General features: G+C 39.9%; 1 protein-coding gene across 1 annotated transcript in view; it reads right to left on the bottom strand.

Moving 5' to 3' along the window:
- The window catches only part of LOC141087742 (multidrug and toxin extrusion protein 1-like), a 127,186-nt gene that overhangs the window by 9,366 nt on the left and 93,209 nt on the right, over window positions 1-24,611 (bottom strand). The window contains exons 6-15 of the mRNA XM_073573518.1: window positions 24,217-24,261; window positions 15,817-15,914; window positions 15,266-15,363; window positions 13,610-13,723; window positions 13,460-13,527; window positions 13,272-13,380; window positions 9,414-9,489; window positions 6,783-6,852; window positions 6,048-6,180; window positions 4,367-4,461 (exon numbers count right to left, since the gene is read on the bottom strand). Coding sequence (XP_073429619.1) covers window positions 4,367-4,461; window positions 6,048-6,180; window positions 6,783-6,852; window positions 9,414-9,489; window positions 13,272-13,380; window positions 13,460-13,527; window positions 13,610-13,723; window positions 15,266-15,363; window positions 15,817-15,914; window positions 24,217-24,261 — 906 coding nt within the window. The remainder of the gene's footprint in view (window positions 1-4,366; window positions 4,462-6,047; window positions 6,181-6,782; window positions 6,853-9,413; window positions 9,490-13,271; window positions 13,381-13,459; window positions 13,528-13,609; window positions 13,724-15,265; window positions 15,364-15,816; window positions 15,915-24,216; window positions 24,262-24,611) is intronic.

Consider the following 24,611-nt stretch of genomic DNA (forward strand, 5'->3'; position numbering starts at 1 on the left):
TTAAATTTGGCTTTGTCACTAAGGGGTCAAAAAACAATAAAATTGCATTTTTTTTGTAGCTGCAACACCACAAAAAATGCAGTAAAAAGCTATCAAAATCTATCTAGCCAAAAATGGCATCAATAAAACATTGTATCACTCTGCAAAAAAATAAGACCACACAGCTCCATCTTCCAAAAAATGAAGATGTTACAGGCCTCAGAAAATGGCAACAAAGTCAAATTTTTTTTTAATGTCCTAATTTTTTTTTTGCATCACTAAAATAAAAAAACTGGACAAGTTTGGTATCGTTGTATTGGTACCAATGAGGAGAATCATCTTGCCAGGTGATGCTTACCACACAATGTATTTCGTAAAAACAATTGCCAAAAAACAAAGTCAGAATTGTGGGGTTTTTTTTTGCAATTTCACCAAACTTAGATTTTTCAGTACACTAAGTGGTAAAATTAGTGCTGTCAATCAAAAGTACAACTCGCCCCTCAAAAAAAAAAAATTGTCATACGTATATGTGGATAGACAAATAAAAATGCAATGAGTCTTGGAAGAATGGAAGGCAAAAATAAAAATATATAAACAGAAATTAGCCATATTGGGAGGGGCTTAATATATACCGTACTCTGCATTCCAAATTATTATGCAAATACTATTTTTCTCTAATTTCCCTAAGTGGTTGTTGCAAATGAGTCAGAATAACGTTCAAATCATCCAAAATTTGTTAAAAAAAAAAAAATGGCACCATTTTCAGAGAATTGTAGCGTCTCCATTTTTCGTGATATGGGACTGTGCGAGGGCTTATTTTTTGCGTGCCGAGCTGGCGTTTTTAATGATAGCATTTTGGTGTAGATACAATGTTCTGATCACTCGTAATTCTGGTGTTTTTCTTTTCTCGCTATGCTGTTTAGCGATCAAGTTAATTCCTTTTTTATATTGATAGATCGTGTGATTTTGAACATGGTAATACCAACGATGTGTATATTTTTTATTTTTTTATTGTTTTATTTTGAATAGGGCACAAGTGGGTGATTTGAACTTTTTTTTTTACTTTTTGCATGCTTCAATAGTCTCCATGGAAGACTTTTTGAACCACCCTCCATAATCTTTGAAAATTCTTGGAGAGCAGAAGTCCCAGAAGAGCAAATGTTCTTCCTATCTTCAAAAAGGGGAAGAAGGTGGACCCAGGGAACTATAGGCCGGCGAGTCCGACTTCTATACCAGGAAAGATCTTTGAACAAATTATTCATGCCCGCCGCTTCCGGCGGACCTTCGGGGACCTCCCGTCGACCCCCCGAATATCCGGTTCATGCCCCGTACCCCAAAGTCAAGCTCTTGAGTCTGACTTCTATACCAGGAAAGATCTTTGAACAAATTATTAAACAACATGTATGTAAGCACCTGGATAAGAATGAAGTGATTAACCAAAGTCAGCATGGGTTTGTAAGTAATAAGTCATGTCAGACTAACGTAATTTCCTTCTGACAGAATAACTGACTGGGTGGATTAGGGAAATGCTGTAGATATAGTATATCTTGACTTCAGCAAAGCATTTGATAAAGTATCTCACACCATCCTTATTGAAAAAATGTATGGAATGGACAAGGCAACTATTAGGTGGATTCATAACTGGCTTAGTGATCGGACCCAAAGAGTGGTTGGAAATGGCTGCACATCCAGTTGGAAGAATGTCTCAAGTGGGGTACCACAGGGCTCTGTTCTGGGCCCTGTATTGTTCAGCATCTTTATCAATGATTTAGATGAAGGAATTGAGGGTACACTGATTAATTTTAATGATGACACAAAAGTTAGGAGGGATAGCTAATACTAGAGTAGAGACAGAGAGGATTCAAAAAGATATAAATAAACTGGAGCAGTGGACAGCAACTAACAGAATGGTTTTTATCAGGGAAAAATGCAAAGTACAACATCTGGGCAATAAAAATGAAATATGCATATACAGAATGGGAGGAATAGTTCTAGGCAACAGCACATGTGAAAAAGACTTGGGTATACTAATAGATCATAAACTAAACATGAGTCAACAGTGTGATGCAGCAGCAAAAAAGGCAAATATGGGATGTATTAACAGAAGCATACAGTCTAGATCACGTGAAGTCATTATCCCCCTCTACTCTTCTTTGGTCAGACCTCATCTGAAATATTTTGTCCAGTTTTGGGCACCACATTTTAAAAACGACATCAACAAACTGGAGAAAGTTCAGAGAAGAGCAACCAGAATGGTGACCGGTCTGCAAACCATGTCTTATGAGGAACGGTTACAGGATTTGGGAATGTTTAGCGTGCAAAAAAGAAGACTGAGAGAAGACTTACTAGCTGTCTACAAATATCTCAAGGGCTGTCACATTGTAGAAGGATCATCTTTATTCTCATTTGCGCAAGGAAAGACTAGAAGCAATGGGATGAAACTGAATGGGAGAAGACACAGATTAGGCTACTTTCACACTTGCGTTTTTTTGCGCTGCTCACCGTGCACAATGCAAACTCACATTAAAAATGTATCATGCGTTTTTGTGCGGGTTTGTGCGCGTTTTTTAAAAAAAATGCATTTTTTTTTGCGCTGACGTGCGCATTACCATGCGCACGTCAGCGCACCCATAGACTATAATGGGTGGTTGGGTGAAAAAAACCGTATTGCGTGCGCATGCGTTTTTTTTGGGCAAGTCGGACGCACAAAAAAATGCAACAGAGTGCATTTTGTGCGCCCGAGTGCACACTACAAAAAAACGCATGCGCATACAAACGCGTACAAATGCATGTGTATGCGCACCCATGTTAAGAATAGGGAAAAAAAAACGCGAAAAAACAGCGCAAAAAAATGCAAGTGTGAAACCAGCCTTAGATATTAGAAAAAACTTTTTGACAGTGAGGGTGATCAATGAGTGGAAAAGGCTGTCACCAGAGGTGGTGAGTTCTCCTTCAATAGAAGTCTTCAAACAGAGGCTGGACAGGCATCTGTCTGGGATGATTTAGTGAATCCTGCTTTGAGCAGGGAGTTGGACCAGATGACCCAGGAGGTCCCTTTCAACTCTACCATTACATGATTTTATGAAAACCGATGGTGTTGTTCAAAAGTGCAACTTGTCCCGCAAAAAAACAAGCCCTCACACGGCCATATTGGCTGAAAAATAAAAAAGGCATGGCTCTGGGAAGAAGAGGAGCAAAAAACGAAACGGAAAATGGCTATGAGGTTAAGGATGTGGATATACTTAAAAATACTAGTGGTGCAGCAATAAGCTAGTATTCTCTGTATGACGCAGCCAGCATGATGATGTCAGAGCGTCACCTGTATCATTCAGTTGGATAGCACGATCCTAGCCAGAAGAGGCCTATTCAGTTGACGGAAAGTGTTTGTTTTATTTTTTTTATTTCTCATCTGTAATTCATTTATAGATCCTAAAGGGGTGTAGACTCAGTGGGTAATGAAACATCCTATCAAAAACTGGAGAGCTTGTTTTAAAAAATATATATATTTTATTGAAACAAAATACAATACAATACATAGGCACAAAGGATTTTATGAGGTGATATAAAAGAAAGCATCACAAGGCTATATCATGTACAAACATTAATAAGCAGCAGTATATAAACCTGTGTTTATATGGGGAATTTTACTCCAGTATCCAAGTGAATTAATAAATATCAAATTCCTTATCTAATAGTATAAAATGTAAATGTAGTACAAATATACTCAAAGAGCGATTCAATTGGAAACTTCAGTAAACTGCTAAGTGCATAAAAACTGTTTATTGTTATATAGTGTGCTCTCTTATGTATAGCACCGTCCCTTATCACATAGTGTTCTGAACTGTAATGTATAGCACCATCGTCTCTTATAGTCTTCCTTTTTTAGATACAGTGTCATCCATTTTACATAGTGTCCTTTCTTATTCTGTAAAGTGCAATCCCTTATTACATACAGTGTCCTCCATTAATATGTGTACAGCCATCCATTATTACATAGTGTCCTCCCTTACTATATACTGTATATTACCTGATGCTCCTTTGTGTTGTTTTTATTAATTTTGAGAATTAAACTACTTTAGGCAGGGAAATGCATAATTATCTACTTTTTATTGTCTCTCAAACACATGATTGAGAAACTGTCTTCATTACATGACCCGTCATGGGCATGTCACGTGATATGTGATCTTCTCATTAGGTGACCGTGAACCTCACATTGTGAACTGCGCAGGGCTCCGAGTACCCTTAATCCACACCTAGTTGCATCCCTCAAGGTATCATTAAAAAGCTTAGAGGGAACTTCAGTTAATCACACATTCCTACCTTCATATTGCCGTCACTATCCACCCTCAACTGTACATGCATAAACATTACTCAGGAAAAACGTTACCTTCTCTGTCATAAGATTCCAGTCTATTCTCCAGAAATAAATAAAAAAGTAAATATTTATGCACACAAATCCGATTGTCATTCCATTCCAAAAACCTGACAATATAAAAAAAATAGATATTTGTGTTCATTGCATGCTCCAGCACAAAGGTATTACGGTAATTGAATGGGTGAATGGAGAACTTAACAGGTCTAACACTTTTAAATAGCACACACAGTAATTAATTGCCTTATTTTCCATAAACATATGTTTGACTGGTAGATATAATTGTAAATCAAAGAAATATGATAGGGATTTTATGTTTTTACTCTTTACTTTGAGTTTTTCATTAGCTTTTGCGACTTGCTTTGCATTTGACTATTTCTATTTGGACAGGAATTCATCAAATCATATTTTAGTAGTTCCTATTGATGTATGTATGCATGAATGACATTTTAGGTATTTTTAGAATGTCTTATCTGTGATTGTATTATAATTTCTTGCATAGTGTAATAATAATAAAAGTCACGCCATATTCAATAGTGTACTTTGTGGATGGCTCCTATTCTTCCACTTTCCGTTTGGGTACGTATATTTGAGTATATTATGTAGATCATATTATGGATTATCCCATGATCTGGCTGCAAAAAGAGAACCAGTTATCTAATTCATGTAGCCTGAACGAAGGGCAGCATGTGTTGGCATTGGCTGCGTTATTGCAGCTGTGTATGTTTTACTTTGAAACACTAGATGGATAGGATTCCCGGCATCTTCTCCCAGTCATGATCCTCTTGAATGGCAGGTCTATGCCTATGTGCATTGAAAGAGACCTGCCAGTCAAAGGGATCACAGCAAGTAGAAAAGCGCATTTGACTAGTAAGCCAAGACACATAGTCACCATTCTCCTTTTCAAAGTGTTTCAGAGTAATCATACATGACTGCAATAACGCAGCCAATGTCCAATACATACATGCTGCCTGTGGTTTGGGCAGCATGAATCCCATGACATGTTCTCTCTAAGGTTATATTTACACACAGCAGATTTGTTGCAGAAATTTAAGACTGAAAACCAATTGTATTTGTCTGAATTGGGGTTCACATGTAGTTATTGAAGTGTAGTTTAGATTAGTAGAACAGTTACCGAAAATTATACAACACTGCTATGGCTTGTGAACCTAACCGTGTAGATCTGTGCTACATCCAATGGTCAAATAACTTGACGAGCAATGGCTCTTTTTATTTTTCTTTTATTACTTGGAACCAAGTAGACACTATATGCTCTTACATGATGTATCTGCAGTCAGTGAATTATAACTAAGCACATGTGAGGCAATTTTTTATGGAAATATTCTCTATTCTTTGATGAGAAATCTGAAACTAACCTTTAGATTTGTGCTGTGGATTGACAGCACCTTCAGGTTAGTCACACTCAATAGTAGTTTGAACTGACATAGGTTAATCTCAGTCATCAGTTTGTGGCTACTTGCCAAAGTTTCCGCAGGGAAACATCTTCAATTAGAGACCGCTAGTGGTTTTCCAAACCACTGCCATTTGAATGCCAACTGAAGACAATACGAAATAGTACAGTGCAGAATATGCTCTGTAACCCAAGTGAGAAAACTTTGACCATACCCTAATAATGGCTAAGATCACATGTTTCTAGAATAATTAGATCATGTTTTTTCTTTTATTTGGGGTTTACCTTTTATCCCGAATTTTGCTGGAAACATTAGTGGTACTCCAATAGGAAATGCTACTAGACAATTGCCAAAGAAAAATGCTAATGCTCCAATTCCTGGCTTCCCAATGCCTTTGAGAACCCCCAAAAACCCATTCTGTTAAAAATAGCAGACACATAAGATTATATCATTATGGCAATATTCACAATTATAACACACAGGATCCAGGAATAAATAACAAATAGATAAACTTGTGCCAAAAAAGTCTATTTAGTGTAAAAGTAATTATTTGACTTGGGTACATATATGGGAATCACACCCAGGGTTATCAAAACAGCAGGACGTTACAATTCTGTACCCACAAACCACCACAATTTTGTACCAGCTGACCACACTATATTTTTCTAAAAGGGATTGTCTTGGCATATAATATTGATAAACTAGCCTCAAAATTGTTCATCAATATCAGATCGCTGGACACCCCCAGTGAACAGCTGGTATTAGCTCTGTCTGACAAACACTGAATGGAGCTGAACAGCAGAGCTCCCTCCATACAATGCGTAGCTACCATACCCTGGTACTGCACATCAGCTCATATTCTCATATTGACGACCTATCTGAAGGATAAGTCATAAATATTATATGCCCAGACAACCCCTTTGACGCATCAAGGTTATGCAAGTACACAGGTAATATTTGTAGTCATTCTAAAACAATAATTTGATAACGAATCAGATAACAAATATTTGCATACTTACGACTGACGGATTAAAAAAGTAAAATAAAGCACACATCGGCATGGTCCGGTACACACAAGTCAAGATATCCCTATAACAAATCAGTAAAATGATCAGTACAATTGTTATCATGATTGAATTGTTACATCTCACTTGCCAGTCCAGCTTCCTTAAAGCAGGGGTCCCGAAGTTATGAGTCACAAGACACATGTGGTTTTCAACACCTGAAGCTTGGTTCGCGGATATCTGCTAGCTTAGTACATTAGTGACAGGAAGAGCATATGAAGCGACATCATGCCTACAGATACCTGCACAATGGGCAGGTACCATGCATGTGTCCTATTCCTTAGGACAGTAGGACAGGTGAACAATATCAACCAATGGCGAAAGCATCCCAGCAGGTATCACCTCCTGATACAGAAATAAGAAGACTCAGAATTATTCTTTAAATGTGAAATCAACTTTTTGGAATTACAAGACAGTTTGGACAGTCTTTAGTCTGTCTTCACTTACTTCTATATCAGGAGGGGAGTGGTGCTTTTGACATCATAGATACCGATACCTGGCTGGACTGATGCGCTGTAAGCAAGTATCGGGCACCTGTCCTATTGTATCTATAAGGGTATGTTCACACATTCAGTATATCGTTAGTATTTTGTGATATTATTTGTAAGCCAAAATCAGGAGTGGAACAATCAGAAGGAAAGAATAATAGAAACATGTCACCACTTCTGTATTTATCACCCAAATACCGATGTGGAATACTGACATATAAACCTGGCCTAAAAGTGACTTGACCAGTTCTGCTAACCTAATACAGAGCTGAATACCCCTTTAATGACCAGTGACACATACAGTTGTGGCCAAAAGTATTGACACCCCTGCAATTCTGTCAGATAATACTCAGTTTCTTCCTGAAAATGATTGCAAACACAAATTCTTTGGTATTATTATCTTCATTCAATTTGTCTTAAATGAAAAAACACAAAAAGAATTGTCCTAAAGTCAAATTGGATATAATTCCACACCAAACATAAAAAAGAGGGTGGACAAAAGTATTGGCACTGTTCGAAAAATCATGTGATGCTTCTCTAATTTGTGTAATTAACAGCACCTGTAACTTACCTGTGGCACCTAACAGGTGTTGGCAATAACTAAATCCCACTTGCAGCCAGTTGACATGGATTAAAGTTGACTCAACCTCTGTCCTGTGTCCTTGTGTGTACCACATTGAGCATGGAGAAAAGAAAGAAGACCAAAGAAGTGTCTGAGGACTTGAGAAACCAAATTGTGAGGAAGCATGAGCAATCTCAAGGCTACAAGTCCATCTCCAAAGACCAGAATGTTCCTGTGTCTACCGTGTGCAGTGTCATCAAGAAGTTTAAAGCCCATGGCACTGTGGCTAACCCCCATAGATGTGGACGGAAAAGAAATATTGACAAGAGATTTCAATGCAAGATTGTGCGGATGTTGGATAAAGAACCTCGACTAACATCCAAACAAGTTCAAGCTGCCCTGCAGTCCGAGGGTACAGCAGTGTCAACCCATACTATCCGTCGGCGTCTGAATGAAAAGGGACTGTATGGTAGGAGACCCAGGAAGACCCCACTTCTTACCCCGAGACATAAAAAAGCTAGGCTGGAGTTTTCCAAAACTTACCTGAAAAAGCCTAAAACGTTTTGGAAGAATGTTCTCTGGTCAGATGAGACAAAAGTAGAGCTTTTTGGGCAAAGGCATCAACATAGAGTTTACAGGAGAAAAAAGAGGCATTCAAAGAAAAGAACACGGTCCCTACAGTCAAACATGGCGGAGGTTCCCTGATGTTTTGGGGTTACTTTGCTGCCTCTGGCACTGGACTGCTTGACCGTGTGCATGGCATTATGAAGTCTGAAGACTACCAACAAATTTTGCAGCATAATGTAGGGCCCAGTGAGAGAAAGCTGGGTCTCCCTCAGAGGTCATGGGTCTTCCAGCAGCACAATGACCCAAAACACACTTCAAAAAAGCACTAGAAAATGGTTTGAGAGAAAGCACTGGAGACTTCTAAGGTGGCCAGCAATGAGTCCAGACCTGAATCCCATAGAACACCTATGGAGAGATCTAAAAATGGCAGTTTGGAGAAGGCACCCTTCAAATATCAGGGACCTGGAGCAGTTTGGCAAAGAAGAATGGTCTAAAATTCCAGCAGAGCATTGTAAGAAACTCATTGATGGTTACCGGAAGCGGTTGGTCGCAGTTATTTTGGCTAAAGGTTGTGCAACCAAGTATTAGCCTGAGGGTGCCAATACTTTTGTCTGGCCCATTTTTGGAGTTTTGTGTGAAATGATCAATGTTTTGCTTTTTGCTTCATTCTCTTTTGTGTTTTTTAATTTAAGACAAATTAAATGAAGATAATAATACCAAAGAATTTGTGTTTGCAATCATTTTCAGGAAGAAACTGAGTATTATCTGACAGAATTGCAGGGGTGTAAATACTTTTGGCCACAACTGTATATTGGCAACTGGTTGCATATTCATTTGTAGAGAGCACTCACAAGGTGTGTTTTCTTTTAACCTACCTCATAATATTAGTTTGATAAAGTTCTCCTCACTTTGAAGACACAATGTGCCTTCAACTAAGCGAATAAAATTATTACAAAAAGTGTCACTTACTTTTCATTAGTAAATATTTTTCCAAGCTGACCCCTCAGAGCAATCATTAGTATGGAACTTATTACTGCAACAATACCTGAAAGAGACACGTCATACTGTATATACTGTAAATAATTACAACATCATACCCAGCTTGATATTATATGGTGATACATTATATACAGATTTCTATATTTTACAGTAAATTGTATATCAAAGGAATTGTTTTAACTTCTTAAATGGGTAAAATTGCAAAGTACTTGTAAAAAAAAACTAGCAACTTTACAATTTGCATGCTGCTAAAAAAACTCATTTCTCAAAAACAAAAGGATTTTTAATTTTACTGTTTAAAAGGGTTGTCCACTACTTGGACAATCTCTTCTCAATACCCATGTTTGGCCCAGTTAACATAAAAAAGCTGATACTCCCCTTCCATGTTCCAGCGGTGTTGGCACTCACTCTCCTGCAGTTCACATAAGATTGTTACAACACTTGAGCCCTGTACCCAATCACCGCCGGCTACACTGTTTCCCCCTTCAAACGTATAAGTAATCAATAGGAGGTGAACGATGCAGTTGGCCACTCATTTGCCAAAGGTAAGTATAAGCTTTTTTATTTTAAAGGGGCCAAACATGTCCAGCTACTGTACATATTGCCATCCTACACCAAAATCCTTGGAGTAGGACTGATGCGAAATTCCCTAATGAAGGCCTCTTCATGGCGTTGCCTACATGGTCTAGTCAAATTCTAAGAATGGCTCATAGTGATGGGTTCTGTATTTCATGGAAAAATTAGACATCGCATACAAAGCCTAAGGTATCAAGCAGTATCTACAAAACTCATCAGAAGGTGTTTGCACAACATTGAGCTAGGAGCCAGACCTTCAGCTACAGCTGATCCAGTGACCTCACTCCACTCCCCTGAAAGCTATCATGGTGCAAAGCAAAACAACAATGCATGCTAAAATGGATATTTATCCTCTTCCTTGATGAGTTTATTTTTGTCTTGGATGCAATGATAGCCAGAGATTGCTGCCAATGGCAACAGGCCACGTGGCTGCTATGGGGCCCGTGAGCCATGGGGTCCCGGTACAAGCGCAGTCACTGGGCTCCCATGTGTCATTGCACGTTCAACTGTATCAGCATCCTGGATACTGATACAGTTGAAAATCATTCCCACTCGGTATCTGACATCTCAGCGCAGCTGACGCAATGATGTAACTATATGGCACCTGACCCTGAGATGTGTGGTCCCTCAGAACTCTTGCTGCAGAGAACGGAGCAGCGGGTGAATGAGGAGGAGAGGTGACTATTATATTTTTAAAAAAAAATCAGTGAGTGCATTGTGGTGGCCATTATAATGTATGAAGGACTATTGGGAGTGTATTATACTGAATGGAGGACTATGGGAAGTGCATTACACTATACGGAGGACTATTGTGTGCATTATAATGTATTGAGAACTATGGGAGGTGCATTATACTATGTAGAGGACTTTGGGATGCTTTAAACTGTATGGAGGGCTATGGGTAGTGTATAATACCATTTGGAGGGCTATAGAGTGCCTTATATTATGTCGAGGACTATGGGGTGCATTATACTGTATGGATGACTATGGGAAGTTCATTATACCGTATAGATGATTATGGGGTGCATTATGCTATATGGAGGTCTATGGAATGAATTATACTGTATGAGTGTTAGGAGTCAGATTTCTGCCTCTCCTTTGCTGAAATCTAGATCCTCACATTCTGCAGCCTCCTGCTCTTCACTTGCTGTAGAGGAGACTGCAGAGGAGATTGCCTTGCGGCAACTCTCTTCAGAGGCTAAGTCCTCTACCCCTGCATCTGAGCATGCTCATGGGACGAACTCCCATTGGAGTTGGGGAGTCAGGTGTTCAGGTCCTGTGTCGGATCCCATTGGCTCCTCTTGGAGACCTGGAGATTTCCGGAAGGTCCCGTTTGCTATAAAAAGCGCGCATGGCTGTTCCACCATGCGCTAGTATAGTCATACTTGCTGCTGTGTATATGTGGATGGATGCATGGACTGGTGAATGACTCATTTGAAACCCCCTTCCTTTGATATTACGGCTGTGTGAGGGAATGAGTTATAGCCAGTAGTCAGCGCCAGCGCGCCATTGCTCCACTATAGCACCTGCTAGCGTCTAACATCGCGCTTGCGTTACTGCGGTGTTACCTTGCGGCAAGTCTCACCCCGCGCTGCTGTAGCAGCTATTATTTGCGTCTGCAGTTGCAGCGCAGTTTTCCACGAGAGTACGGTAGGTCCTGGTGGAGTAAGGGCCGTTTTTAACTACTCCGGTGACCATATGCCGCTCGTGCACCGCTGAGTTCCTGTGCTCTGAACAGGCTCAGCACTGTTATATTTGCTTTATTGTCTCCGTGCATTTAGCAGAGATCCCTTTGTGCACCTGGGTGCTAACTAAACCCTGTGCACATTTCCGCCAGATTGCTCTGCGTCACTTAGCTGCGGTTTCTCCATCTACCGCACAGTGGACCCCGAGTGGTGAAGGCACTTCATTTATATTTTTTATTTAGTGCCCTCCGCCACTCCTAACATTGAGGACTATGGGTTGCATAATACTGTATGCAGGACTATGGGGAGTGCATTATACTATATTGAGACTTATGGGGAGTGCATTATACTATATGGAGGACTATGTGATGCATTATACTGTATGGAGAACTATGGGGAGTGCATTATACTATATGGGGAATTTTTGGGAATGCATTATACTATATGGAGGACTATGGGGAGTGCAATATACTATATGGAGAGCTATGTGGAGTGCATTATGCTATATGCAAGACTATTTAAAGTACATTATGATATATGGAGACTTATGGGGAGTGCATTATACCATATGGAGGACTATGTGGTGCATTTTATTATATTGAGACCTATGGGGAGTGCAATATACTGTAAGGAGAACTATGGAGTGCATTATACTATATGCAGGAGTATGGGGAGTGCATTATACTATATGGAGGACAAAAGGGGGTACATTATACTATATGGCATACTATGGGGCTGCATTATACTGTATACAGGACTATGGGGAATGCATTATACTACAGGTGCTTCTCACAAAATTAGAATATCATCAAAAAGTTAATTTCAGTTCTTCAACACAAAAAGTGAAACTCATATATTATATAGAGTCATTACAAACAGAGTGATCTATACTGCTCAAAAATAAAGGGAATACTATAACATCTGCAACAGGCTGTTTGTGTTCCCTTTATTTTTTTGAGCAGTATATTTCAAGTGTTTATTTCTGTTAATGTTGATGATTATGACTTACATCCAATGAAAACCCAAAAGTCATTATCTCAGTAAATTATAATACTTTATAACACCAGCTAGAAAAATGATTTAAAAAAAAAAAATCGAAATGTTGGCCTACTGAAATGTATATTCAGTAAATGCACAGGTTGCTTTGATAGCAGCCTTCAGCTCGTCTGCATTGTTGGGTCTGGTGTCTCTCATCTTCCTCTTGCTTACAAGCATAAAGCAGCTGTTGGCAATGGAGCAGGATGCTGCGAGGGAGCGCCGGGAAGGTAAGTGTATTTTTTTTAATGTTTCCTGATGGGGCCATGCATGCCAGGAAGTAGATGAGGTGGCCATGCATACCAGAATAGGGATGAGGAGCCATGCATACCAGGATGGGGATGAGGAGCCATGCATACCAGGATGGGGATGAGGAGCCATGCATACCAGGATAGGGATTAGGGGGCCCATGTGTATCAGGATGGGGGACATAATTAATTAAAAGGAATTAACCCAGGATGGGGGGACATATATACTAGGATACATAGGATCATTCCTTCCTGGTATATTTATATTGGTGTTTTATTTCTACCTGATATAAAGATGCTCAGTGTAGCAGATTTCTTGGCTTCATTAGTCTCTCCAGCTCCTAAATGGAAGCCAACCCTAATGCTGGTAGCCAATTCAAGTGCAAATGGAATCTGCAAAGTACAAGACATAGTGAATTACAAAGTAGTGCATTAAGCAGTATACACATGGATACAAAAGTATTTGTTGTACCTTTAGCAAAACTGTTATCAACTGAACTAAAATGGATTGTCCCCCAAGTTCCACTAGGTTAATAAGACCTAAAAAAATATCAAAAAGGTAAAAATAAATTTTAGAATTACAACAGGGATCCAGGAGGAAGGAAGATTTAATGTAATAAACCTGATAGTATCATTGCTATTTCGAAAGTCCAAACTTTAAGTGACTGTATCCCTATTCCAGGCATTCCCAGTGCTAAGAAAGGTCCCCAGTCGTTCAGGCATTCAACTGACCATCCTACAGAGAAAATGGAAAATTACAAAAACATAAATGTACATACTATGTAAAGAAAAAAAAGGCTCACATTGCAATCTCTGAAATTCAAAATAATTTCTAGCAAGTGTCAACATTTATGCTCTGCTAGCGCGCCTTACAACCTCTCTCCATTCCAGCCATCTTGTTGAACAGGGTTTTTGCTTCCATGTCCTAGCGGTTGTGATGGCCCCCAAAGACAAGATCTAGTGTTTATCACCTTTATTAGTGGATATCTGATTAATGGACAAGTGACCATGTATAATGCAAAAAAAACAAACAACAAAAAAAAACCACATACATACCTCCACACTGGCACTGTTCCTCTAAGGTCAAGCTGTGTCTCTTGACTGCCATGTGACATTGTTATTTCACTTGACCACTGCAGCTAATCGCCAGGCGCTGATTGGCTGAATCCTTCATTATTGCCTAAAAGCATACATCTGCTCTGATGGAATCCTGAAATTCTGCAGCAAATTAACAACAAATAATTGGCTGCAGACATCACATGACATTACAATGTCATGTGACCACTGATTAAATACAGCGTCAATATCGGGCGCAGAAGCAGCAATTTTCCAGAAGGTAACTACCAGTACATATTTCCTTCGTAATTGCATGGGGGACTTTATCAGATAACAATAGTGGACAACCCATGTAATGTGTTGTGCTTGTGCAGCTAAGTAGGAAATACTCATATTGGGACCACTAACCTTCCTGCATCTTTGGCTTCTTGTTATTATAAAAGCTTTATAAGTGCCTGACCGGTTACCCAGATTAGTTAAGCAAGTTATGCACCTTACAGAAAAAAACATTGCAGAAGCCATATGGGAGCTCTGTGCAATAAATAGAGCAGCTGGGACATCCATACCATTTGAGATGGTTCACCTGGGCCAATAACTGATAGATAAACCATAGTTTCCACTACACCTTTAGGTTGATTTTCAGATGGAGGAGTCATGCTTAATATAATCTAATGCAACAAAGCTATCCCTAGATCTCCTGGGAAGATTGCTACGCACTGATGTGTCAAGTGAAACATCGACCGACATCCAGAATGATTTAGACAAGTTTATGGACAGATATAACAAAAACAAAACAATAGTCCACAGTGAAGTTTCTGTGGTCTTATTACTGGTGGGTTTAAATCAGAGTCAGTAATGAGCGGTCATAGGGGAGTGCTTAGGAAGCAGCCCAGGGGTAGACGGGGTGTCGGGTCTCTACCGTAGCTCCAGCCGAAAACCTCCGATGGAGGATAGGAGCAATGAGAAAATGGAAAACGGTCTTAGGAGCGCAGGAAGGAGACTCAGACAAGAGATGGGGTTAAACCACAACGAAGATCCGTCAAAATTCTTTGTGGTTTAACTCCATCTCTGTGTCTGAGTCTCCTTCCTGCGCTCCTAAGACCGTTTTCCATTCTCTCATGGTGGGTTTACTGACACATGCTCATTCTTTACAATCTTATCAGATATAAAACCACTTTTTTTACACTAATACACATTTTACACATAACATGAGAAAACATACCTGCCCAAGTCGCAAGATACAATTTTCTTACTAGGATGTAGCTGAACAGAAGTAAACATTCAAAAATAGAACAAATAGTGACCGCCAGTGCTGCACCTCTAAGGATGAAAGTTGAGAAATTGATTATTCCTATATGATAGCTGAATGAATAGGTCATAAAAGGGCTTCTGTTGTCTTGGCCCCTCATTAGTAGTGGCCTGCTTCTATAATTTTCCAAGGATATGTACACTATTGCAACAAAAGGATAAGAAGAAAAAAAAAGAGCTTGGTAAATATTTTCGATTTAAAATGAATCACTGTTTTGTGTCTATTGCTTCTCTGCAGCCCTATACTATGGACCAGATCAATAAAAGTGGTATTTTTCACACTGGTCTTGATGAGGAGGCGTGCTGGGGTCAGACGCTCCTGGTTCAACAAGAGGTGCATCAGGAGCATCTGTCAAGTGGCGTGCGTCTCCATGTGCGCTTCACAAGTCTTAAGTACTTATTAAACAGGCATGTCAGGAGAGCAGACTAGTCCTTCACCCAAAAAATGTCCTTGCTTTAACTTACTTGACTCCAATTTTGAAAACGAAAAGTAGCAAATAGTTCAAGAGGGCAATAAGAAGGCACGACAGGCAGTTCACTACGATTTGAGGCCAAAATACTTCCTAAAATTCAAACAAATAGGTAAAAATGCATATAACTAAATACGTAAATGAGCATAAATTGTAAGTGACTGTCTGATCAGTACTAATAATGTAGTGCTGAATTTACTAAGTCCTGGAGGGTTTACCAACTGCTTCACTTCTGAGTCTAATTTGGCAGATTTTATTTATTTTGTCAGTTCATTTAGAGATGCTTTTCCTTCCAGGTACGTAGCTGTGTATTGGCTTTTTTTATAGCATAAGTGGTAGTTTTCCCATAGTGAAGCATTGGTAGAGGCAGCATTATGCTTTGGGGTGATTTTCTTTATGACAGCTGGAAAAGTGGCTTTACGTTTGTAAAACATATATCCCATTCCCATCCACCACTCCATAACCCGTGCAAACTTGGTACAGCCTCTCTTCCGGGCTGTGAAAATTGCACGCAATCCAAAAATCCAAGGTATCGGGTAATCTCCTTTCCAAAAAGTTTGATTGACACCATTGTCCACACAGGAAGAATTGGGACGTTTCAGCCATGCAAGCAAAAAGAAGATCAAAGTTTTGAAATGACCCGGCTAAAGGTCAAACATGAATCCAACTGGAAATCTGTGTGTTGAGGAGAAGTGTCTTTTACACAGGAGATGCCCTCACAATTTGACTAATTTAGAACGCTACTGCAAGAAAGAGTGGGCAAACATTGTCAATTCTAGATGTGCCATGCTGATAGCCAAAGAGACTGAATGCTGTCAAAGGGTACTTCAACAAAGTATTAGTTTAAGGGTGTGCATATTTGTGCAACCAGATTATTTTACTTCTTTTTCCACCCTAAAAAGTAGTTTATTTTTTAATTGAATTGTACATATTATGGGATGACATTAAAGGTAGAAAAAGCTTTGAAATGATTCTTCTGCATATGATCTTTTTTTACATTTCAAAAACCTGACATTTTAACAAGGGTGTGATGACTTTTTGATAATCACTGTATAACTATATATTGTTATAGTATTAGAACTTTTATAACTTTATAACTTTACTAGTTGTTACAATTGTGGTATTATTACATATGTTAAGACTTTTTTTTAACACTTAGAAAACAACCTTAAAGGGAATCTGTCAGTAGGGTCAACCCTCCTAATCTGTCTATAGGCAGCTGAATAAAGTGTTATCTTGATATCTGTGATCCAATGTTTTATTGCAGAAAAATCCATGTTTCATGCTGGTTGATTGACTGCTAAAATTCAAGAAGGGCCTAGATGCCTTTCTTGAAAAATATTATTTTACAGGCTATGGGCACTAGATTCTGTAAAGGGGCGTTAATCCATGGAACTACTCTGATTGCCATATGTTGCCTCAGGGAGAATTTTTCTCCCTAATATGGAGCCGTTAGTGTCTGCCTAATGGAGTTTTTGTTGTCCTCTGGATCAACATGTTGGGTTAGAGGTTGAACTTGATGGACTTTAGTCTAACTTGAACCTCAAAAACTATGAAACTATGTTTTTCTCATATGTTAATGAGCTGTTCGGGCTATAGGCAGGACACTGATCTGCATGAAAATCTGTCTGCAGGGCTTATTTTAAATGAAAGGGGGCATTACCATTGTGATATGTAACTAACAGAGAAAAGTCGAACTGAACTTTGTATCATAACAAACACCTTAGCCACTGCATTTATCACAGCTCTGCTGTATTGCAACAATATTGCAGCCCTGTCTGCCTGTGAGATGGAAGCTGAGAGGAACCTGCAGATGTGTCAGCTCCGCAGTAAGCTCAAGAGAGCAGCCATAACACATCACTGGTAACCCCCCCTCCATGTAAAATAATCTCTGGGGGCAGATTCTCATGTAAATCAGTTCCCAGCCCATAGTCCTGAACAGCTCATTTACTTATAAAAAAACATGGAGTTCTCTGGAATAAGACATTAGATTATAGATCTCAAGAACTATTACAGTGGGGAAAAAAAGTATTTAGTCAGTCAGCAATAGTGCAAGTTCCACCACTTAAAAAGATGAGAGGCGTCTGTAATTTACATCATAGGTAGACCTCAACTATGGGAGACAAACTGAGAAAAAAAAATCCAGAAAATCACATTGTCTGTTTTTTTTTTCATTTTATTTGCATATTATGGTGGAAAATAAGTATTTGGTCAGAAACAAAATTTCATCTCAATACTTTGTGATATATCCTTTGTTGGCAATGACAGAGGTCAAACGTTTTCTGTAAGTCTTCACAAGGTTGCCACACACTGTTGTTGGTATGTTGGCCCATTCCTCCATGCAGATCTCCTCTAGAGCAGTGATGTTTTTGGCTTTTCGCTTGGCAACACGGACATTCAACTCCCTCCAAAGGTTTTCTATAGGGTTGAGATCTGGAGACTGGCTAGGCCACTCCAGGACCTTGAAATGCTTCTTACGAAGCCACTCCTTCGTTGCCCTGGCGGTGTGCTTTGGATCATTGTCATGTGGAAAGACCCAGCCACGTTTCATCTTCAATGCCCTTGCTGATGGAAGGAGGTTTGCACTCAAAATCTCACGATACATGGCCCCATTCATTCTTTCATGTACCCGGATCAGTCGTCCTGGCCCCTTTGCAGAGAAACAGCCCCAAAGCATGATGTTTCCACCACCATGCTTTACAGTAGGTATGGTGTTTTATGGATGCAACTCAGTATTCTTTTTCCTCCAAACACGACAAGTTGTGTTTCTACCAAACAGTTCCAGTTTGGTTTCATCAGACCATAGGACATTCTCCCAAAACTCCTCTGGATCATCCAAATGCTCTCTAGCAAACTTCAGACGGGCCCGGACATGTACAGGCTTAAGCAGTGGGACACGTCTGGCACTGCAGGATCTGAGTCCATGGTGGCGTAGTGTGTTACTTATGGTAGGCCTTGTTACATTGGTTCCAGCTCTCTGCAGTTCATTCACTAGGTCCCCCCGCGTGGTTCTGGGATTTTTGCTCACCGTTCTTGTGATCATTCTGACCCCACGGGGTGGGATTTTGCGTGGAGCACCAGATCGAGGGAGATTATCAGTGGTCTTGTATGTCTTCCATTTTCTAATTATTGCTCCCACAGTTAAATTCTTCACTCCAAGCTGGTTGGCTATTGCAGATTCAGTCTTCCCAGCCTGGTGCAGGGCTACAATTTTGTTTCTGGTGTCCTTTGACAGCTCTTTGGTCTTCACCATAGTGGAGTTTGGAGTCAGACTGTTTGAGGGTGTGCACAGGTGTCTTTTTATACTGATAACAAGTTTAAACAGGTGCCATTACTACAGGTAATGAGTGGAGGAAAGAGGAGACTCTTAAAGAAGAAGTTACAGGTCTGTGAGAGCCAGAAATCTTGATTGCTTGTTTCTGACCAAATACTTATTTTCCACCATAATATGCAAATAAAATGAAAAAAAAACAGACAATGTGATTTTCTGGATTTTTTTTTCTCAGTTTGTCTCCCATAGTTGAGGTCTACCTATGATGTAAATTACAGACGCCTCATCTTTTTAAGTGGTGGAACTTGCACTATTGCTGACTGACTAAATACTTTTTTTCCCCACTGTATATTCAGCTTCCTATGATCTACCAGCCCATATAGATGGCTTGGGGGGTGGATCCTACTGACAGATTTCCTTTAATTAAGCAGTTACTGTGGTATACCAAGTACAAAACCGGCATTAGGGGAAGGCAAGTCAGGCAGCTGCCTAGAGCCCCTGCTCTCCCAGGGGCCCCCAGCCAGTGGTGTGCCGCTAATGGCACACTACTAGTGGCACACCACTAATAGCAGCATACTACACGGCTGCTATGGGGCCCATGAGTCGACAGGGCCTGGGATTGCACCCCCCATCGTGCATTCAACCTATCGGCATTGTAGCAATGATGGAGGAGAGAGCGTCAGATGACACTCCTCCCATCATTCCCCCTCTGCTTCTGACACAGCAGGCACGCAATGACTGATGATGATGATGATTCATCGGGTGCCACGCTGTGAAGCTCATGAGACGCATTGCAGAAGCCAAAGCAGTGGGGGAAGGGGGAGAGGTAGGTATTGTGTGTGTCAGCGTTATACTGTGTTTAATACTGCTGGACTGTGGGGCTGCAGTGTGTATATTCATTACAGTGTGTGTGTGTGTGTATTCATGCAAGCATTATACTCTGTGTTTTTGCAGTGATGCATTATACTGTGTGTGTGTGTGTGTGTGTGTGTGTGTGTGTGTAGGGCTGCATTATACTGTGTGTGTGTAGGGATGCATTATAGTGTGTGTGTGTGTGTGTGTATGTGTGTGCAGGAATGCATTATACTGTGTGAAGGGGGGCGGCTGCAATAGCCAGCACGGTGGATCAGTGGTTAGCACTGCAGCCTTGCAGCGCTGGGGTCCTGGGTTCAAATCTCACCAAGGACAACATCTGCAAGGAGTTTGTATGTTCTCGTGTTAGCGTAGGTTTCTTCCCACACTCCAAAGACATACTGATAGGAGACAGTGATGATAATGTATGTAAAGCGCTGCGGAATAAGATAGCGCTATATAAGCAATGCATAATAAATAAATACTGTGTGGGGGCTGCATTATACTGTGTGTGTAGGGGTGGCTGCATTATACTGTTTGTGTGTGTAGAGGGGCTGCATTATACTGTGTGTGTTGGGGATTTATTATAATATGCATGTGTGGGGGGCTGTATTATACTGTGCGTGTCTTGGGGGGCTGCATTATACTATGTTTGTGGGGGCCTGTATTATGCTGTGTGTAGAAGGCTGCATTATTATTTTTATGTGGGTGGCTGCATTATACTGTGTGTTGGGAGGCTGCATTATACTCTATGAAGGGGCGCTCAGAGTATGCATCGTGTCTGCATGCATGCACTATACTCTGTGTGTAGTGATACATTATACTGTGTGTGGGGGCTGCATTATACTGTGTGTAGGGATGCATTATACTGTTGGGGGGCTGCATTATTCTATGTGTGTAGGGATGCATTATACTGTGTGTGTAGAGGGGTTGGTGCATTATACTATGTGGGGGCTGCATAATACTGTGTGTGAGAAATGCATTATACTGTGTGTGTAGGGAGCTGCATTATACTGTGTGTTTAGGGGGTTGGATTGTACTCTATAAGGGGGCTGCATTATACTCTATGAGGGAGGCTGCATTATACTCTATGAGGGGTTGCTGCATTATGCTCTGAGGGGTTGCTGCATTAAACTCTATGGAAGTGTAGCATTATACTTTATTGGGGGCCGCATTATACTCTGGGGGGCTGCATTATACGCTATGGGGGGCTACATTGTACTCTGTGGGGTGGCCGCATTGTACTCTGTGGGGGTTGCATTATACTCTGTTGAGTACTATGGGTTGTATTATACTATATGGGGGCTGCATTATACTGCATCAAGGACCATGGGGAGTGCATTATACTATATGTACAATATGGGACCTGTATTATACTGTATCGAGGACTATGAGGAATGCATTATACTATGTGAAGGACTTTGGGTTGCATTGTACCACAGTTGTGGCCAAAATTATTGACACCCCTGCAATTCTGTCAGATAATACTCAGTTTCTTCCTGAAAATGATTGCAAACACAAATTCTTTGGTATTATTATCTTCATTTAATTTGTCTTAAATGAAAAAACACAAAAAGAATTGTCCTAAAGCCAAATTGGATATAATTCCACACCAAACATAAAAAAGAGGGTGGACAAAAGTATTGGCACTGTTCGAAAAATCATGTGATGCTTCTCTAATTTGTGTAATTAACAGCACCTGTAACTTACCTGTGGCACCTAACAGGTGTTGGCAATAGCTAAATCACACTTGCAGCCAGTTGACATGGATTAAAGTTGACTCAACCTCTGTCCTGTGTCCTTGTGTGTACCACATTGAGCATGGAGAAAAGAAAGAAGACCAAAGAACTGTCTGAGGACTTGAGAAACCAAATTGTGGGGAAGCATGAAGAATCTCAAGGCTACAAGTCCATCTCCAAAGACTTGAATGTTCCTGTGTCTACCGTGCGCAGTGTCATCAAGAAGTTTAAAGCCCATGGCACTGTGGCTAACCTCCCTAGATGTGGACAGAAAAGAAAAATTGACAAGAGATTTCAATGCAAGATTGTGCGGATGTTGGATAAAGAACCTCGACTAACATCCAAACAAGTTCAAGCTGCCCTGCAGTCCGAGGGTACAACAGTGTCAAACCTTACTATCCATCGGCGTCTGAATGAAAAGGGACTGTATGGTAGGAGACCCAGGAAGACCCCATTTCATACCCCGAGACATAAAAAAGCCAGGCTGGAGTTTGCCAAAACTTACCTGAAAAAGCCTAAAACGTTTTGGAAGAACGTTTTCTGGTCAGATGAGACAAAAGTAGAGCTTTTTAGGCAAAGGCATCAACATAGAGTTTACAGGAGAAAAAAAATAGGCATTCAAAGAAAAGAACACGGTCCCTACAGTCAAACATGGCGGAGGTTCCCTGATGTTTTGGGGTTGCTTTGCTGCCTCTGGCACTGGACTGCTTGACCGTGTGCATGGCATTATGAAGTCTGAAGACTACCAACAAATTTTGCAGCATAATGTAGGGCCCAGTGTGAGAAAGCTGGGTCTCCCTCAGAGGTCATGGGTCTTCCAGCAGGACAATGACCCAAAACACACTTCAAAAAGCACTAGAAAATGGTTTGAGAGAAAGCACTGGAGACTTCTAAGGTGGCCAGCAATGAGTCCAGACCTGAATCCCATAGAACACCTGTGGAGAAATCTAAAAATGGCAGTTTGGAGAAGGCACTCTTCAAATATCAGGGACCTGGAGCAGTTTGCCAAAGAAGAATGGTCTAAAATTCCAGCAGAGCATTGTAAGAAACTCATTGATGGTTAACGGAAGCGGTTGGTCGCAGTTATTTTGGCTAAAGGTTGTGCAACCAAGTATTAGCCTGAGGGTGCCAATACTTTTGTCTGGCCCATTTTTGGAGTTTATTGTGAAATGATCAATGTTTTGCTTTTTGCTTCATTCTCTTTTGTGTTTTTTTTTCATTTAAGACAAATTAAATGAAGATAATAATACCAAAGGATTTGTGTTTGCAATCATTTTCAGGAAGAAACGGAGTATTATCTGATAGAATTGCAGGGGTGTCAATACTTTTGGCCACAACTGTATAAGGAGTGCATTGTACTATATGATATGGAGAACTATAGACGTGCATTATACAATGTGGAGGACTATAAGATGCATTATACTATATGGAGGACTATGGGGAGTACATTGTACTATAGGGAGGATATGGGTAGCATATTATACTAAACCAAATGTGTCTGTTTGATGGTGCAGTATGTTAGCATTTGGGGCCCCACTTTAAACATTTGCACTGATAAAAAAAAATCAATACAACTATTATTATATAGAATTTGCCAATATGTTATACTACTTGTTATATGCCAACTACGATATATACCAGCTTTATAAAATCATGCCATGTTTCAGCTAAAAGAAACAAAGGCTGATATTGTTTCAATGTTCTGTAAGACATTGTTCTATACATAAGTACTCACAGAAACAAGAAGCCACAATGTCTTTTCCGACTGTATTATCTTTGAAAACTAATAATTGCTTATACTTTGCTTATGAATTTTTTAATTAGTACTGAAGTCAAAATTATGATTTAAATACTGTACCATTTTACAAAAGTGCAAATCCCTCTCTCCTAGGTATAGGGATTCCATATATGCCTTATTATACCATAAGGATATATATCACTTTTAATTGTAACTTTATTCTAAACACATTTTCTTTTATTTAAATCACCTGTGAAGATTGGATTTTTTCCTGTTACAGATTTTCTATATCAATATTAAAGAGGGTCAGCTTCAGCCTATAAATCAAAATTCTATTTACAGTGTGTGGAGATAATCATTGGTGACTCAATATCTAGCAAAATATGTTTAAATTGTGTGGGGAAGTAAACTACAATTTATTAAAACCCCTTTTCCTTATTACACATGAAGTATGGTATTTTTTTACCCCTTGCAGTGGGCTCCTGCATTTGCAAATATTATTAGGTACTGATCCTGACCTTGTTACCTAAGTGTTTTCACCTTCCAGAAATAATGTTTTCACCTTCCACGGTATAACAGTCATGGCAGGTCTAGGCCATATTTTTATAAAACTGGGGTTGTCATCCATAAGAACATATATAGATCAATTACAAAACTAAAGCTACACTGCACTAATGAAATACTGCTACTATTACTACTACTAACAATAAGGACAATAATAACATAAAATTATCAGCAGTATAAATAAATGTCCATTTATCAATTTTGACAGATTGCATTGATAAGAGGCTGTACCTGGTTTTGTAAATAGCGAAGTTTAAGCTGGAAAAGGAAAAATGCCTAAAAAAAAAGTATACACAAAATATATGAGTAATGTTGAAGTAGAACACATGAGGTCATTAGATAGTACAATTTATAAATAGATTTTCCATACAAAGAAGCATAGTTTGGACATAGTCTTAGGTTATCTTACACAAGGAGTGGATTTATACCATTTTTTTTCGGATTAGGAGACGTACTTTTTTCCTCCAAAAATTTGGGAGAGCGGCAGCGGTGGACGAGCGGGTCACGGGAGGCAGGAGCCGGCTGCTGTGGCTAACACTAGGTCCGCTGTTAAAGAAAAATGAACATTCCCTGATCCCCACGCCCGTAGTCCCTCGGACCTCTGTGCACTGAAGCTGACGAGGAGA

Source organism: Dendrobates tinctorius, unplaced genomic scaffold (assembly GCF_039654945.1).
Source record: "Dendrobates tinctorius isolate UK_male_01 unplaced genomic scaffold, ASM3965494v1 ptg000007l, whole genome shotgun sequence".
Taxonomy (NCBI): Eukaryota; Metazoa; Chordata; class Amphibia; order Anura; family Dendrobatidae; genus Dendrobates; species Dendrobates tinctorius.